This window comes from Onthophagus taurus, chromosome 1 (genome assembly GCF_036711975.1).
Source record: "Onthophagus taurus isolate NC chromosome 1, IU_Otau_3.0, whole genome shotgun sequence".
NCBI classification, from domain to species: domain Eukaryota; kingdom Metazoa; phylum Arthropoda; class Insecta; order Coleoptera; family Scarabaeidae; genus Onthophagus; species Onthophagus taurus.
The window spans coordinates 4,661,832-4,680,517 of NC_091966.1; the positions used below are offsets into that span (position 1 = coordinate 4,661,832).

Sequence of the window (18,686 nt, forward strand, 5' to 3'; positions counted from 1 at the left end):
ACTTATCCTAAAAGCGGAAATGTTTTAATTCATGTTTTTAACACTATGACTGGTTATAAGTAAAAAATTAGAGGAGATAGAAGAAAGGTTTTTGTACCAAAAATCTTCCATGTTAACCTAACAAACATTCTTAACACACAATTATAACATATCAATCAGTATTGCCAACTTAGCTTAGCGTAAAAGCAAAAATGCTATAATTTATGTTTTTCTAACAATGCGACAGGTAATAAGTCAAAAATTAAAAGAGATAGAAGAGATCTTTTTGTACCAAAAACATTCCATATTAACCTAGGAAACATTCTTCATACACAATTATAACCCACGAGTAATTTTATGAACCCAAATTTACCTACATGTACGAAATACTGTAATTTATATCTTTTTAACAGTATCATAGGTTGTAAGTCAAAAATTAGAAGAGATAGAAGAATGCTTTTTGTACCAAAAACATACCATGTTACCTCAGGAACTTTTCTTGACACACAATTATAACATATCAAGCAAAATTGCCACCTCATCTCGATCTAAAAGCAAAAATGCTGTAATTCATGTTTATCTAACAATGTGATAGATTATAAGTCAAAAATTAAAAGAGAAGAGAACTTTTTGTACCAAAAACATTCCATATTAACCTAGGAAAGATTCATAATACACAATTATAACCCACGAGCAATTTTATTAACCCAAATTTACCTACATGCACGAAATGCTGTAATCTGTCTGTTTAACAGTATCATAGGTTGTAAGTCAAAAATTAGAAGAGATATAAGAAACCTTTTTGTACCAAAAGCATATCATGTTACCCCAGGAACTATTCTTTTTTATTACACAATTATAGCTCGTCGAGCAGTTTTAGCAACTCAGCTAAACCAAAATCCAAAAATCAAGCAATTTTAGATTTATAACAGTGTTACAGTTACAACTCAAAAATCCAAAGAGATAGAATAAATCTTTGTGTACGAGAAACATTTTATATCAACTAAGAAAACAACCTAGCTGAACCTAATAGTAAACATTGTGTAATTTCATGTTTTTTTAACATCACAACAGTTTACAAACTGAAAGCAAAAAGAAATAAAAGAAGCTTCATGTACAAAAAACATTTCTAGTTTTACCAACTTTGCAAAATCTAAAAGCAAAAACTAGGAGAGATAAAAAAAAGCTTCTTGTACTTAAAACATGTCTAGTTCATTAACTCAAAAACTTATAACTTTTTTAAGTTTCATCTTTTCTTATTAATTATTTATTTATCTTCTTTAAAATAATAACACAAAGATAAACCTAAATGATTTTATGAATTTCCTCGTTAACCTTCTCATTTACCTTGAGCGACATCAAACGAATTACTTTTTGAGTCGACCGTGATTCACGGAATACGTAATGTGGCCGTGTTTGCTCTACGCCCTGATTAAAAGAGAATCGTTTCTCGTTTTTGCACTGCGCTGGGGACAAGTTCGTGATTTAAAACTCCCTCTTGGTCGACGACACCCTCCCCGCCTCCTCCCTGTGGAAAGAGGGCGACGGCGATTAAATTGAAATGCGAACTTGTTTTCCGGAAATCTATTAGATGGGTAGGTTTAACGTTTAGAGAAACAATTCCCACAACAAAGTAATTAATATGTTGTAAATTTCCGTTGATAAAGCAGTAAATATTCATCAGAAATTTCAATCCTGGCTGTATTGATTGAGGGAGGGTTACAAAAACAATCAGAAAGTTGTTACGTCGAGTTGAAACAAGCTTGTTTCTAGTTACTACATCAATAATGGTCGAGAGAACGCTTGTAAACGGATTTCAATAGAGACATTTGTGCCATTTACAAACTACCCTTCCATTGTTGATTCCGCAAACTGCTTAATCTCTTATTCCATCTCTCTTCCTCTTCAAATTAACCTTTGTGCGTTAATGGCTCTCAATGTGTTGATACGAATTCCATTATTAAACATACTAATTTAACGGTGTAGTAAAATCTCGATATAACGGATTAATACGAGGAATATAGTGTCTGTTATTGTCAAAAGTCAATCATTTTAATGCATATAAATTTGGACAGCTATATACACAAATAGCTACACAATAAAGCTAGAAATAAAGTTTTTTTTAGTGTCGTCAAAGAAATTAAATTTACAGTTTCCTGTAAATTACTAAAATTTATTCTAAAAATTTATATAAAATTTACTTTATTTTCTAATATGTAACATTCTAACATATTAAACTTTTCGTAATTTTCGTAATACATCTTAAAAAACAGGATTTTTAATTTGACACTTCCGAAAATTTTTGAATACAAACAAAGTTGCAATGTTTATTTGAATTAAAAAAATAAAGTCCCTAGATTTACAAAGTACTGCGGTTCATGACGTCTGTTTTCGAGCCAAAATGGCGGTTTGACAACTTGTCACTGCTTCTCGCCACTTATTTACAAAAATATTGCCGTCTTGTTGGCTTTGGAGTTGCAAAAATAGCAGTAAGAAGGGCTTTCGACTCTTAAGAGTACCACGAGAAAAAAGAAAGGAGTTTTGGCGTAATGTTATCAATAGAACGACATAGCTTTAAATTTCCCGCTTGACTTTCGAGCCAAAATGGCGGCAAACCGCGGTACTTTATAAAAAAATATATATGAGCGCCATCTATCAATAATTTATTAAGTCATTTAATAATAATATTAAATATTAATAAAAAATGTGAAATAATGCAATCTATTCCAACTTTTGTGTAAAACAAATATAAATTAAATAGTTCAACAAATGTATTTGTTTCAAATATCAGAAATATGTTTTTTAATTTTTAGTTATAATTTACAGGAAACTGTAAATTTAATTTCTTTGAGGATACTAAAAAAAGTTTATTTTTTGCTTTATTCTAAAACAATAAGAAATAGACCTGTCAAACCCTATATTTTTGTAATCAGAAAAAAATAACGAATTTAATAAGCGAATAATCAGTGGTTGTTTCCATTTAAAAAAACGAAGATTGTCTTGATATCTCAAAATCTAAAACCGACGTCATGAAATTCTCTGTAAAAAAGTGTCCCTATAATGTCTTAGTTATAATACTCCACCTATAATAATAACCAAGATAATTGCACTTGTTGGTTTTACGATATTTTCAATTTTGGCCTCTAGAGGAGAAACAAAAAACGATAGCGCTATGAGGTTTTCGGCATTACCAGTTTCTCGAAAAACGAGATCATGACATGTCAGCTACTTTTTTTCTAACAGTTATAGCTTCCGAGTTAGCCTATTCGGACATCGAATTTGAACCATCCTGTATAGCTAGAAGGCCCGTTCGTGACGTCAGTGCTGAATTACAACTAAAACTAGAACTAACACTAGATCTAGAACTAGAAAGTTTTGGAATGTTTCTAGTTCTAAGTCTAGTATTCATTCTAGTTTTATACTAGCACTGTTTCTATGTAGAACTAACATTATACCTGGAACTATACTCTGTTTTTAAACCAGGAGGAGTATTTTAAATTTGTCACCAGATTGATCTTGCACGTGATTGGTTGAATGCGAGGAAGGTTCACACACAGGCAATTTTAAATTTTGATTTTGAATTTGAAAGTTAGGTTATTGATAATTCGACAGTTTTGTGTCATTGCTGTAAATTTTTTTTAAACCCTTTTGCGTCTTCAATTTAATTGAGTGAAATCTGTTCTTTTTAGAACAAGGTATGGATCGTGACCCTAATAGTTGTTCACAACAAATTTCACAATAATAAGTAAATAAATAAATAATAATAATTATTAATTTATATTTACCGCCAAAATATCTAGTGATATTTTCTAGTGTAAATCTGACTTTCGCGTTTACTCCTCCTGGTTTAAAAACAGAGTATAGAATCATTTGGGTTTAGCCGCACGTCTCTAAAGACGGCTAAACCCGAATGGTTCTAGTTCTAGATATAGTATTAGTTCTAGTGACAGTGCAAGTGTAAAACTAGAACTAACACTATACCTGGAACTAGAATCATTTGGGTTTAGCCGCACGTCTCTAAAGACGGCTAAACCTGAATGATTCTAGTTCTAGGTAGAGTGTTAGTTCTAGTTTTACACTAGCACTATTACCAGAACTAACACAAGACTTAGAACTAGAACCATTCGCTTTTCGCCGTCTTGAGAGACGTGGGGCTAAACCCGAATGTTTCTAGTTCTAGGTCTAGTGTTAGTTCTAGTTTTATAATAGCACTGTTCCTATGTAGAACTAACACTATACCTAGAACTATAATCATTCGCGTTTATCCGCACGTCTCTAAAGACCGCTAAACCTGAATGATTCTAGTTCTAGGTATAGTGTTAGTTCTAGTTTTACACTAGCACTGTTACTATGTAGAACTAACACTATACCTGGAACTAGAATCATTTGAGTTTAGCCGCACGTCTCTAAAGACGGCTGAGGACGCACGGCTAAACCCAAAACTTTCTAGTACTAGGTCTAGTGTTAGTTCTAGTTTTACACTAGCACTATTACTATGTAGAACTAACACGATACCTGGAACTAGAATCATTTGGGTTTAGCCGCACGTCTCTAAAGACGGCTAAACCCGAATGATTCTAGTTCTAGATAGAGTCTTAGTTCTAGTGACAGTGCAAGTGTAAAACTAGAACTAACACTATACCTGGAACTAGAATCAGTTGGGTTTAGCCGCACGTCTTTAAAGATGGCTAAACCTGAATGATTCTAGTTCGAGGTAGAGTGTTAGTTCTAGTTTTATACTAGCACTATTACCAGAACTACCACAAGACTTAGAACTAGAACCATTCGGGTTTAGCTGTCTTGAGAGACATGGGGCTAAACCCGAATGTTTCTAGTTCTAGGTCGAGTGTTAGTTCTAGTTTTACACTAGCACTACCACTAGAACTAACATTACACCTAGAACTCGAAACATTTGAGTTTAGTTGTACGTCTCTTAAGACGGCTAAACCCAAATGATTCTAGTTCTACTATATAATCTAATATATGTACTTTTCTAATACGTATATTTAACCTTTCAACTACTTTAATAAAAATATACGACAATCTAGCGCTGTATAACAATTAAAACTAGAACTAACATTATTACTATGTAGAACTAACACTATACCTGGAACTAGAACCATTTGGGTTTAACCGCACGTCTCTAAAGACGGCTAAACCCGAACGATTCTAGTTCCAGGTCTAGTGTTAGTTCTAGTTTTACACTAGCACTGTTACTATGTAGAACTAACCCGATACCTGGAACTAGAATCATTTGAGTTTAGCCGCACGTCTCTAAAGACGGCTAAACCCGAATGATTCTAGTTCTAGATAGAGTGTTAGTTCTAGTGACAGTGCAAGTGTAAAACTAGAACTAACACTATACCGAGAATTATAATCATTCCCGTTTAGCTGCACGTCTCAACGGCTAAACGGCTAAACCTGAATGATTCTAGTTCTAGGTAGAGTGTTATTTCTAGTTTTACACTAGCACTATTACTAGAACTAACACAAGACTTAAAACTAGAACCATTCGGGTTTAGCCATCTTGAGAGACGTGGGGCTAAACCCGAATGTTTCTAGTTCTAGGTCTAGTATTAGTTCTAGTTAGTTTTACTCTAGCACTGTTCCTATATAGAACTAGTTCTAGATAGAGTGTTAGTTCTAGTGACAGTGCAAGTGTAAAACTAGAACTAACACCATACCAAGAACTATAATCATTCGCGTTTACCGGACGTCTCTAAAGACGGCTAAACCTGAATGATTCTAGTTCTAGGTAGAGTGTTAGTTCTAGTTTTACACTAGCACTATTACCAGAACTAACACAACTGTCATTTAAACTAACGCTAGACCCAGAACTAGAATCATTCGGGTTTAACCGTACGTCTTTTAAGCCGGTTAAACCCGAATGTTTCTAGTTCTAGGTCTAGAGTTAATTCTACTTTTAGTTCAATACAACAAAGATTTGTAGACAAAATGTTACCTGTAAAGTATCTAAAAGATGATGATTTAACTTTCTACTTTTTGTTAGGCGATAATCGTTCCGTAAATTTCGCCACGATCAACGATATTCTGGGTAAATGTTTTACTAAAAGTTTTATGAATTCTGCGAAGAAAGTATAAAGTCTTAAAATAGGTTTTCTGTTTCCGGTCTCGCTATAAAAATAATCGTGACTAAGTTTTTAAAACAATGGGGAATTAAAAAACTTTAATATTTTTGAAAGAATTTTTATTAATTTATTAAGAAGCTTTTATTAAATAGGTATATTGCCGTAGACTTTTTAATATCCGGATAAATATTAAAATGTTGAAGCTAGAAAATTGAAATTTGCAGTTTTTCAATTTAAAATTAAATTTCATCTTGGTAATAGCATTTACCGAGAGTCTAATTTCCGCGGTGGAGTTCTCAAACCGAAAAAAGAAAAGAATATTAAACTAGGAAAGAAAAGAAACTTTGGAAAGCGTCATCTGTTTAAGAAATTATGTAAACCCGAAACAAGACTGCAAAAAAAAAGACTTTTTAAAATGGGTTTTTAAAAGAAAACCAAGTTGGGAATTTTTCACATTATCGTCTGCAGTGGCGCGACTCGTTCTTTTCATGCAGGGGCGGGGTTCGAAAATGGCCTCAACCGGAAACTTTTCCAATAAAGCCGGTTGCCATCTACTTTTAAAACTGATCGACATTAAATTTTGATATTAAAATACCTCGCGCCGAAACTTGCGGAAAAATGTGGTCGGCAAGTTTAAATTTTCCCCACAGCTGAAGCCATTTACGTCGGATTAAATTTATTTTCTAATAAATTAAGTTACAATTTAGGAAATATCTTGTAGAAAATGAAAAATTCTTGGAAATGCTTCTAAATATACTTTAGTAAATTTCAGTTTATTATGATCGTTAATAAATTTTTAAGGCGATGATGAGCACAATTTTAAAAACATCGTCAAGATAATGTTTATCAAAATTATGAAATAATTCTTGCATTAAATTAAAGCTTAAATGTTCTTCTTTAAGGAAATATCAAAGTTGTTATTTTGAGATGGAAAAGATTTTTTTAAAAAATGTTTTAACATAACGATGTTTTTCAGGATTTTGGTGAATCACACAAAAAATGATTAGATTCAAAAACCCGTGGAAGCTTTATTTTTTAATATTAGAAAATGATTTTTATATCAAATTAAAGCTTAAACTTTTCTCTTTAAGAAAATGTATAACTCATCGCTTTGATTTGAAACTAATCTCATTAAAATTATTTTAAAAATAACGATGCAAATTTTGATTAAAACCGAAATAACTAAAAAATGGTAAATTCGAAAAATTTCATATTTGAAGATTGAGAAATGGTATATTAAAGTTTGAATATTCTTTTTTAATAAATATTAAAGATATTGACTCGGTTTGAAAGAATTTTTATAAAAGGAGTTTGACAATAGATGCATTTTAAGATTAAAATTGAGTAGGAATGTTAAAATAAAAAAAAAATCACCAAGATAATATTCTTTTAGGTTAAGGGATGATTCTTGTAACAAATTAAAGCTTAAATCTTCTTCTTTCAGGAAATATAAAAGTTGTTATTTTGAGATGGAAAAGATTTTGTAAAAAAAATTGTTAAGACAACGATGTTTTTGAGGATTTTGGTGAATCACAAAAAAAATGATAACATTCAAAATATCCTGGAATTTTTATATCAAATTAAAGCTTAAACTTTTCTCTTTAAGAAAATGTACAACTCATCGCTTTGATTTGAAACTAATCTTATTAAAATAATTTTATAGAAAGCGATGCAAATTTAGGTTTAAACCGAAATTACTAAAAAATGGTAAATTCGAAAAATTTCTTATTTGAAGATTGAGAAATGGTATATTAAAGTTTGTATATTCTTTTTTAATAAATATTAAAGATATTGTCGCTGTTTGAATGATTTTTTATGAAAGGAGTTTGACAAGAGATGCATTTTATGATTAAAATTGAGTAGGAATGTTAAAATAATAAAAAATCGCCAAGATAATATTCTTTCAGGTTAAGGGGTAATTCTTGTAACAAATTAAAGCTTAAATTTGCTTCTTTCAGGAAATATAAAAGTTGTTATTTTGAGATGGAAAAGATTTTGTAAAAAAAATTGTTAAGGCAACGATGTTTTTGAGGATTTTAGTGAATCACAAAAAAAGTGATAAAATTCAAAAAATCGTGGAAGCCTTATTTTTAAATATTATAAAATGATTTTTATATCAAATTAAAGCTTAAACTTTTCTCTTTAAGAAAATGTATAACTCATCGCTTTGATTTGCAACTAACCTCATTAAAATAATTTTAAAAACAACGATGTAAATTTAGATTAAAATTGAAATAACTAAAAAATGGTAAATTCGAATAATTTCATATTTGAAGATTGAAAATGGTAAATTAAAGGTTGTATATTCTTTTTTAATAAATATTAAAGATATTATCTCGGTTTGAAAGAATTTTTATAAAAGGAGTTTGACAATAGAAGCATTTTAAGATTAAAATTGAGTAAGACTGTTAAAATTTAAAAAACATCTCCAAGATAATATTCTTTCAGGTTAATAGATAATTCTTCCAACAAATTAAAGCTTAAATCTGCTTCTTTCAGGAAATATAAAAATTGTTATTTTGAGATGGAAAACATTTTGTAAAAAAAATTGTTAAGACAACGATGTTTTTGAGGATTTTGGTGAATCACTAAAAAAAATGATAAAATTCAAAAAATCGTGGATGCCTTATTTTTAAATATTATAAAATGATTTTTATATCAAATTAAAGCTTAAACTTTTCTCTTTAAGAAAATGTATAACTTATCGCTTTGATTTGAACCTAATCTCATTAAAATCAGTTTAAAGCTAACGATGCAAATTTAGGTTTAAACCGAAATAACTAAAAAATGGTAAATTCGAAAAATTTCATATTTGAAGGTTGAGAAATGGTAAATTAAAGGTTGTATGTTCGTTTTCAATAAATATTAAAGATATTATCTCGGTTTGAAAGAATTTTTATAAAAGGAGTTTAACAATAGATGCATTTTAAGATTAAAATTGAGTAAGAATGTTAAAATTTAAAAAAAATCGCCAAGATAATATTCTTTCAGGTTAAGGGATGATTCTTGTAACAAATTAAAGCTTCAACTTTTTTCTTTCAGAAAATGTATAACTCATCGCTTTGATTAGAAACTAATCTCATTAAAATCATTTTAAAGCCAACGATGCAAAGTTAGGTTTAAACTGAAATAACTAAAAAATGGTAAATTCGAAAATTTTCATATTTGAAGATTGAGAAATGATAAATTAAAGGTTGTATGTTCTTTTTTAATAAATATTAAAGATATTGTCGCTGTTTGAATGATTTTTTATAAAAGGAGTTTGACAAGAGATGCATTTTAAGATTAAAATTGAGTAGAAATGTTAAAATAAAAAAAAAACGCCAAGATAATATTCTTTCAGGTTAAGGGATGATTCTTGTAACAAATTAAAGCTTAAATCTGCTTCTTTCAGGAAATATAAAAGTTGTTATTTTGAGATGGAAAAGATTTTGTAAAAAAAATTGTTAAGACAACGATGTTTTTGAGGATTTTGGTGAATCACAAAAAAAATGATAACATTCAAAATATCCTGGAATTTTTATATCAAATTAAAGCTTAAACTTTTCTCTTTTAGAAAAGGTATAACTCATCGCTTTGATTTGAAACTAATCTCATTATAATAAGTTTAAAGACAACGATGCAAATTTAGATTAAAACCGAAATAACCAAAAAATGGTAAATTCGAAAAATTTCATATTGGAAGATTGAAAAATAGTATATTAAAGTTTGTATATTCTGTTTTAATAAATGTTAAGGATATTGTCTAGGTTTGAAAGAATTTTTATAAAAGCAGTTTGACAATAGATGCATTTTAAGATTAAAATTGAGTAGGAATGTTAAAATAAAAAAAAATTGCCAAGATAATATTCTTTCAGGTTAACGGATAATTCTTGCAACAAATTAAAGCTTAAATCTTCTTCTTTCAGAAAATATAAGAGGTTTTATTTTGGTATTAAAAAGATTTTATAAAAAAAAATTTTAAGATAATGATGTTTTTGAGGATTTTGGTGAATCACAAAAACATGATAAAATTCAAAAAATCGTGGATGTCTTATTTTTAAACATTATAATATAATTTTTATGTCAAATTAAAGCTTAAACTTTTCTCTTTAAGAAAATGTATAACTTATCGCTTTGATTTGAACCTAATCTCATTAAAATCATTTTAAAGCCAACGATGCAAAGTTAGGTTTAAACCGAAATAACTAAAAAATGGTAAATTCAAATAATTTCGTATTTGAAGATTGAGAAACGGTAAATTAAAGGTTGTGTTCTTTTTTAATAAATATTAAAGATATTGTCGCTGTTTGAATGATTTTTTATAAAAGGAGTTTGACAAGACATGCATTTTAAGATTAAAATTGAGTAAGAATGTTATAATTTAAAAAAAATCGCCTAGATATAGATAATTCTTGCAACAAATTAAAGCCTAAATCTTCTTCCTTCAGAAAATATAAGAGTTTTTATTTTGGCATTAAACAAATATTGTAAAAAAATTTTTAAGACAACGATGCTTTTGATGATTTTGGTGAATCACAAAAAAAATGATAAAATTCAAAAAATCGTGGAAGACTCACTTTTAAATATTATAAAATGATTTTTATATCAAATTAAAGCTTAAACTTTTCTCTTTCAGAAAATGTACAACTCATCGCTTTGATTTGAAACTAATCTAATTAAAATAATTTTATAGAAAGCGATGCAAATTTAGGTTTAAACCGAAATAACTAAAAAATGGTAACTTCGAAAAATTTCATATTTGAAGATGGAGAAATGGTATATTAAAGTTTGAATATTCTTTTTTAATAAATATTAAAGATATTGACTCGGTTTGAAAGAATTTTTATAAAAGGAGTTGACAATAGATGCATTTTAAGATTAAAATTGAGTAAGATGTTAAATTTAAAAAAAAATCGCCAAGATAATATTCTCTAAGGTTAAGGGATCATTTTTGCAACAAATTAAAGCTTAAATCTTCTTCTTTTAGAAAATATAAGAGTTTTTATTTTAGCATTAAAAAGATTTTGTAAAAAAAATTAGTAAGATAACGATGTTTTTGAGGATGTTGGTGAATCACAAAGAAAAATGATAAAATTCAAAAAATCGTGGAAACCTTATTTTTAAATATTATAAAATGATTTTTATATCAAATTAAAGCTTAAACTTTCCTCTTTAAGAAAACATATAACTTGTCGCTTCGATTTGAAACTAACCTCCTCAAATAAATTTTAATAGCAATAGTGCAAAATTTGATTTAAATCTAAACAACTAAAAAATGATTCTTGACATCCTCCTAATATTGGGGAGTTTCAGCATTTATTTTTTATTAAAAATTAATGTAATTGCTCGATTTGATCCAATCAAATCCAAAAAGTAGATTTAAGAAAAATATGCTCCAACAACAAAATTTATTTAACATCGTCGAATCCTAATCTTATTCGACTTACGATTGGCTATTACAGAACTGGTTGAAAACTCTTCACGTTTCGTCAATAACTCGACCACCCGGGTCACGTTTAACTAGAGCACGTTGAACGCATTGATCTTATCATTGATCAATGATAAACGACGTTTTCGCATAATATACGTCTAGAGTAGGAGGAGGGGGCGTCGTGATAGATAGGAAAGACGTCTTGTGGGATTCCATGAACTACCACAAAAATAAAAGAAGCAAGATAAACTTCGTAACCCGCCAAGATACCCGATTTTTCCCCAATCGTTTTTTTATTTTAAAATTGGACTAAAAATTAGTTTGTTGTAAATTACAAGTTGATCCTTTTGTTCTGAACAAGAGGTTCAAAACAAAGGTTGCGTCTCATATTTCTGTTTTCGAGGAAAGTTCTTTGGTCTATAAATTAAATCTTGATGACGGGTTCAAACTGTAAATCAGACATTCACCACGGGACTCTTGCAGTCAAAACATTTTGAGGCCGTTTATCCCATTAGTTCCCGAGTTTATTCTGCCTAGCTTATTTTGCACAGCTTATTCTACTCAGCGTATTTAAAGGCTTTTTGCGCTAATTACCCGGTCTGCGGTCTCTTGACGACTGGCACGCCATCTATACACAACAACTAAGGCCCCAACTGTGTAATTAGGATTGTTTGCATATTTTCTGATATATTTTCTCGTTAACTAAAACAACTTTTATTTATACATTCTGAAAGAGTGTAAAATATAAAAAATTTATAAATTCTTTCCTCCTTCCTATTGAATAATACATTTCCAAAAAGGGATGGAAGTGAAGAAAAAAAACCGAAATCTTATAGTCTTTCAAAACACATAAATCGCACGTAATCTCCGCCAGATGTCTGCCTAGAAATTTACGGTTTCCGCGCAGAATAAACACCTCAGATTTATTCCCAAACCCTCGTTCGTAACTCGTAATGGCCGTTTAATTGCCTCCGTATTTACAGTTTTTTTATGTAAACAAGATTTTTTACTGAAATTAAAGGTGTGCAAACGTTAGAGTTTCTAGTTAATTACTGATCTTTGTCTCTTTGATTTAAGTTTTACTTAAAATACCCTTTTTTTTTCTTTTTAAAGCTTGTCGATACGAGCGTGGAGCTTGGGGCGAATGCGTTCAAAATCAGATGAGCAGAAAGGACAAATTGAAACCGAACAGTGACCCATCGTGCGAACAAAACAGGCAAATTACGAAAAAATGTAACGGATCCAAACCGACAAAAGGTAAAGGTAAAAGTACGTATCGCTTTTTTTATTATTTTTTTCATATTATGGTAATATAGATTCGATCATTTTAGATTTATGTTTATCATAAGGGTTTTAATTAGTTTTATAGCTACCATTATTTCTTCTTATTTGAAACTATTCTCATTTTCAACTTCATCCATTGATTTATTTACTAATTCATCATCATAAAACTTTTACTAAGGTGTATTTGAAATAACTGAATTATTTCTGTCCCTGCATGAAACATAAAATTTTTACAATTTACATACAATTTTTTATTAATAAATAAATTTTTTTGTACGTACTCAACTAAATCATATATTTAAATAATTCAATTTAAACATACAGAATTATTAAATTTAAGTTGATATATTTACGGCAAAAAAAATCTATTAGTTAAATATGGAAATTTACAATTCGCATTTAAAACATTTTTCATTTTCAACCTTTTTGTCAACTTTCCACGATTGATAAATCAATATCTGAAAAAGTAGTTGGAATATTGTGATGGTATAAAAAGCATTTCAAAGCAAATTTCATCTATTTTTAGTCTGCCATAAATAATTGATTAATTTCTATAAACCTGGTTGAAATGATTTTTTGAATCAGTTTCTGTTTATTCGATATTTTATAAAATTTAAAAAAACGTATCTTAAAAACTAGATACGATATCATAATGAGATAAAAAGTATTTTAAAGCAAATTTAACATAGATTTAGTGTGCCTAAAATAATTTTTTTGTTTTCATAAATTTCATTATTATGATCTTTAATATTCGAAATTGCACGTTTGATAAACGTTGTAGTCATATCAATAGGGATGAAAGATATCGTATCTCAAAAAGTAGTTGGAATATCATAATGATATAAACAACATTTTAAAGCAAATTTAATCTAGTTTTAGTCTGCTATAAATAATTCATTAATTTCTATAAATCTGGTTAATATGATTTTTTGAATCACTTTCTGTTTGATTCGATATTTTATAAAATTTAAAAAAACGGATCTTAAAAACTAGATACGATATCATAATGAGATAAAAAGTATTTTAAAGCAAATTTAACATAGATTTAGTGTGCCGAAAATAATTTCTTAGTTTTCATAAATCTCGTTATTATGATCTTTAATATTCGAAATTGCACGTTTGATAAACGTTGTTGTCATATCAATAGGGATGAAAGATATCGTATCTCAAAAAGTAGTTGGAATATCATAATGATATAAACAACATTTTAAAGCAAATTTAATCTAGTTTTAGTCTGCCATAAATAATTGATTAATTTTTATAAACCTGGTTGATATGATTTTTTGAATCACTTTCTGCTTGATTCGATATTTTATGAAATTTAAAAAATCGTATCTCAAAAACTAGATGCGATATCATAATGAAATACAAAGGATTTTAAAGCAAATTTAACATAGATTTAGTGTGCAGAAAATAATTTCTTAATTTTCATAAATCTCGTTATTAAGATCTTTAATATTCGAAGTTGCACGTTCGATAAATATTGTTGCGACATCAATAGGAATGACAGATGTCGTATCTTAAAAAGTAGTTGAAATATCATAATGATATAAACAACATTTTAAAGCAAATTTAGTCTAGTTTTAGTCTGCTATAAATAATTCATTAATTTCTATAAATTTGGTTAATATGATTTTTTGAATCACTTTCTGTTTAATTCGATATTTTATGAAATTTAAAAAATCGTATCTCAAAAACTAGATGCGATATCATAATTAAATACAAAGGATTTTAAAGCAAATTTAACATAGATTTAGTGTGCCGAAAATAATTTCTTAGTTTTCATAAATCTCGTTATTACGATCTTTAATATTCGAAATTGCACGTTTGATAAACGTTGTTGTGATATCAATAGGGATGAAAGATATCGTATCTCAAAAAGTAGTTGGAATATCATAATGATATAAACAACATTTTAAAGCAAATTTAATCTAGTTTTAGTCTGCTATAAATAATTCATTAATTTCTATAAATCTGGTTAATATGATTTTTTGAATCACTTTCTGTTTGATTCGATATTTTATGAAATTAAAAAAAATCGTATCTCAAAAACTAGATGCGATATCATAATGAAATACAAAGCATTTTAAAGCAAAATTAACATAGATTTAGTGTGCCGAAAACAATTTCTTAGTTTTCATAAATCTCGTTATTATGATCTTTAATATTCGAAATTGCACGTTTGATAAACGTTGTTGTGATATCAATAGGAATCAAAGAGATCGTATCTCAAAAAGTAATTGGAATATCATAATGATATAAACAACATTTTAAAGCAAATTTAATCTAGTTTTAGTCTGCCATAAATAATTGATTAATTTCTATAAACCTGGTTGATATGATTTTTTGAGTCACTTTCTGTTTGATTCGATATTTTATGAAATTTAAAAAATCGTATCTCAAAAACTAGATGCGATATCATAATGAAATACAAAGCATTTTAAAGCAAATTTAACATAGATTTAGTGCGCTGAAAATAATTTCTTAGTTTTCATAAATCTCATTATTATGATCTTTAATATTCGAAATTGCACGTTTGATAAACGTTGTTGTCGTATCAATAGGGATGAAAGATATCGTATCTGAAAAAGTAGTTGGAATATCATAATGATATAAACAACATTTTAAAGCAAATTTAATCTAGTTTTAGTCTGCTATAAATAATTCATTAATTTCTATAAATCTGGTTAATATGATTTTTTGAATCACTTTCTGTTTGATTCGATATTTTATGAAATTTAAAAAATCGTATCTCAAAAACTAGATGCGATATCATAATGAGATAAAAAGTATTTTAAAGCAAATTTAACATAGATTTAGTGTGCCGAAAATAGTTTCTTAGTTTTCATAAGTTGAAATTGCACGTTTGATAAATGTTGTAATATCAATAGGAATGAAAGATATCGTATCTCAAAAAGTAGTTGGAATATCATAATGATATAAACAGCATTTTAAAGCAAATTTGATCTAATTTTAGTCTGCCATAAATAATTGATTAATTTTTATAAACCTGGTTGATATGATTTTTTGAATCACTTTCTGTTTAATAGAAAATAGTTTCTTAGTTTTCATAAATCTCGTTATAATGATTTTTAAAGTTCAATTTTGCACTTTCGATAACTATTAATGCTGTTTTGTCAATAAAGATTTAAAATATCGTATCTCAAAAACTAGGTAATGTATCATAATGAGATAAAAAGCATTTTAAAGCAAATTTAACATAGATTTAGTATGCCGAAAACAATTTTTTAGTTTTCAAAAATCTCGTTTTTATGATTTTTAATATTCAATATTGCACGTTTGATAAATATTAATGTTATATCGATAGGGGTAAAAGATATCGTATCTCAGAAACTAGTTGGAATATCATTTTGAATAGATAATTTTAATGCAAATTTAATTTAGTTTTATTTAAGCTGACAAGTATTCGTCAGCAGTATTTGATACGAATAGTCAATACATACATACATAATCGGTGAACGAATAGTCATATTGATGGAGATGGTATGGAGAGATAGATATTTTTGTGGAAGTAACTATAATTCACTTCGGAGGAGGTATGGCCACCATTGATGATGGATAGTATATTTGCTTCCACACAGTGGTATAGTCTAGATGGCTCACCTAATGGACCACTGTAAGCAACAGGTGCTGTTGACTACCGAAATGGTTAAGCAATGATGGCCCACTGTCTCTGAACATACCACTCCGCTGTTAGCTGCGTGTGATGGCGCCCTTTGATGTTTGGTGCCCAACCGCTCCCAAAGCCATTCTTTACCATTACCATCACCATTATCCACCACTTATGGCCACTTCAGACCATCACCCCTCTACATAATGGCGATGGTTCGCAGTGGTCCATGATAAGCCATAGTGAGGACGGGCCATAAAGTGATAGTGTGAACCCGTTGCATGAGCCAACTTCCCCTAAGTCATTAGATTTTGGCTGGCAGATCATTTAAAAATGCATCAAAAATTATGGATAAATGTAATAGGAGCTGCGAGTTACGAAAACCAAAATTAAGTAAAGCCATATAATCTAAAACGATGTTAGTAACTTACTCGAACTGTCTAAGAGCGATTTTATGAAAACTGTAAAGAAATAAGTGGTGAAGATAAGTAGGCCGTGAAGATGATGGTCGCTGCAGCTCAATCAATTCTAGCTTATGCCGGGTTTATACAGAATTTAAGATTTACAGAATCGCAACCTTAAGAAACAAAATATTACTGGTTTTTGTGTTGTTATTTTCTACCAATATCTTATCTTTATGTTCAGAACATTTTTTATCGTATATATATCGGTAGTTCTCAACAATTTTAATTATTTTTCCATCGAATTCACTCATTTTGTTGGCACAGAAATAAACAACAGTTGAGGTTAGGTTATAACGCGCTATTTACACCGGCCCAAGGTCTATAGAATATAGAACATAAGGTTACCTAATTCCCTATGCCTCTGTAGTATCGACTATTACCCCGCAGATTGACGTCACTGGTTCGATACAGTCAGAGTAAAAGACAACCTATACGTGCCTATACTGTGGTACAGTCTATATAAAATATTTAAACCTCGCATCGTGTTGTGTTGTTAATAGAATCAGCTACGTCACTGACCCACCTTGCCCCTTAGAGGAGGAAAATCGGCATTGGGTAACCTTATGTTCTATAGACCTTGCACCGGCCGATTATTGGATACAGCTGATTGAGGTCATCTTGCGCATGTGTGACGCTGTAAATTTAGAAAAGTTGTTCAACTTTATGTTTACAGCAGAATCTTACAGCTTTATATACACGATACATGGGGTTTCAATACATTTAACTCTTACAGCTAAATATAAACCCGGCTTTAGTCGCTTAGCCTCATCAACCTCAAAGACGTCAGAGAATTTCCACTCTTATCCGTAATTCAAGGAAGCAAGTCATTCTCTTGCTGTAGTTCACACCAAAATAGACCTCACAGATTTTAGTTGTATGTCTCAAGCTCATCACCAACCGGCGAAGAGCTTTCTCACTTCAGGCGGTACTTCGCTCACCACAGTCTAGACAGCAGTCTGACTTCTTTGTCTATCCAGCAGCCTCCCTGGGTGACCATAATTACACACTTTCTACTAAAAGTTAGATAGGGAGCTTCGGAAATATAACGTTTACTTAATCTATAAACTAACTTTAATTATTAGGTGGGCCATAATGTACAGGGTGGTTCAAATTCGATGTCCGAATAGGCTATCTGAGAAACTATAAGAGTTAGAAAAAAAGTAGCTTACATGTCTTGATCTCTTTTTTTAAATAAGTTCCAATGTCGAAAACCTCAAAGCGTTATCGTCTTTTGTTTTTCCCCGAGAGGCCAAAATTGAAAATATCGTAAAACCAGCAAGTGCAATTATCTTGGTTATTATTATAGGTAGAGTATTATAACTAAGACATTACATGGACACTTTTTTACAGAGTGTTTGATGACATAGTCAAAAAAATTTTGTTGGTTTTAGATTTTGAAATATTATGATAATTTTCGTTTTTTAAAGTGGAAACAACCACTTCGCTTACTAAATTCGTTATTTTTTTCTGATTACAAAAATATACGGTTCGGCAGGTCTATTAGAATAAAGCTAACAATAAACTTTCTTTTTAGTGTCGTCGAAGAAATTAAATTTACAGTTTCCTGTAAATTACGATACTATAACCAAAAATTAAAAAAGCATATTTCTCCAATCCAAAACAATGCAATCCATTAAATATTTCCGTATTAACAGTTGGTAATATAAAGATAATTATTTGTTTTTAAACACCAAAAGTTGTACTCTTATTTAATTGTTAACTTTTTAGATTTTATCTACCGCCCCGTAATTTACAGGAAACTGTAAATAAATACTATATTTTTGTAATCAGAAAAAAATAACGAATTTAATAAGCGAATAATGAGT

General features: G+C 29.4%; 1 protein-coding gene across 3 annotated transcripts in view; it reads left to right on the top strand.

Annotated features, from left to right (window-relative positions):
- The window catches only part of LOC111418561 (uncharacterized), a 122,635-nt gene that overhangs the window by 92,739 nt on the left and 11,210 nt on the right, over positions 1 to 18,686 (top strand). For 2 of the 3 annotated variants that reach the window (XM_071194770.1, XM_071194761.1), the window contains exon 4: positions 12,595 to 12,750. In XM_071194770.1, coding sequence (XP_071050871.1) covers positions 12,595 to 12,750 — 156 coding nt within the window. The remainder of the gene's footprint in view (positions 1 to 12,594; positions 12,751 to 18,686) is intronic. The other variant, XM_071194774.1, reaches the window with a different exon arrangement.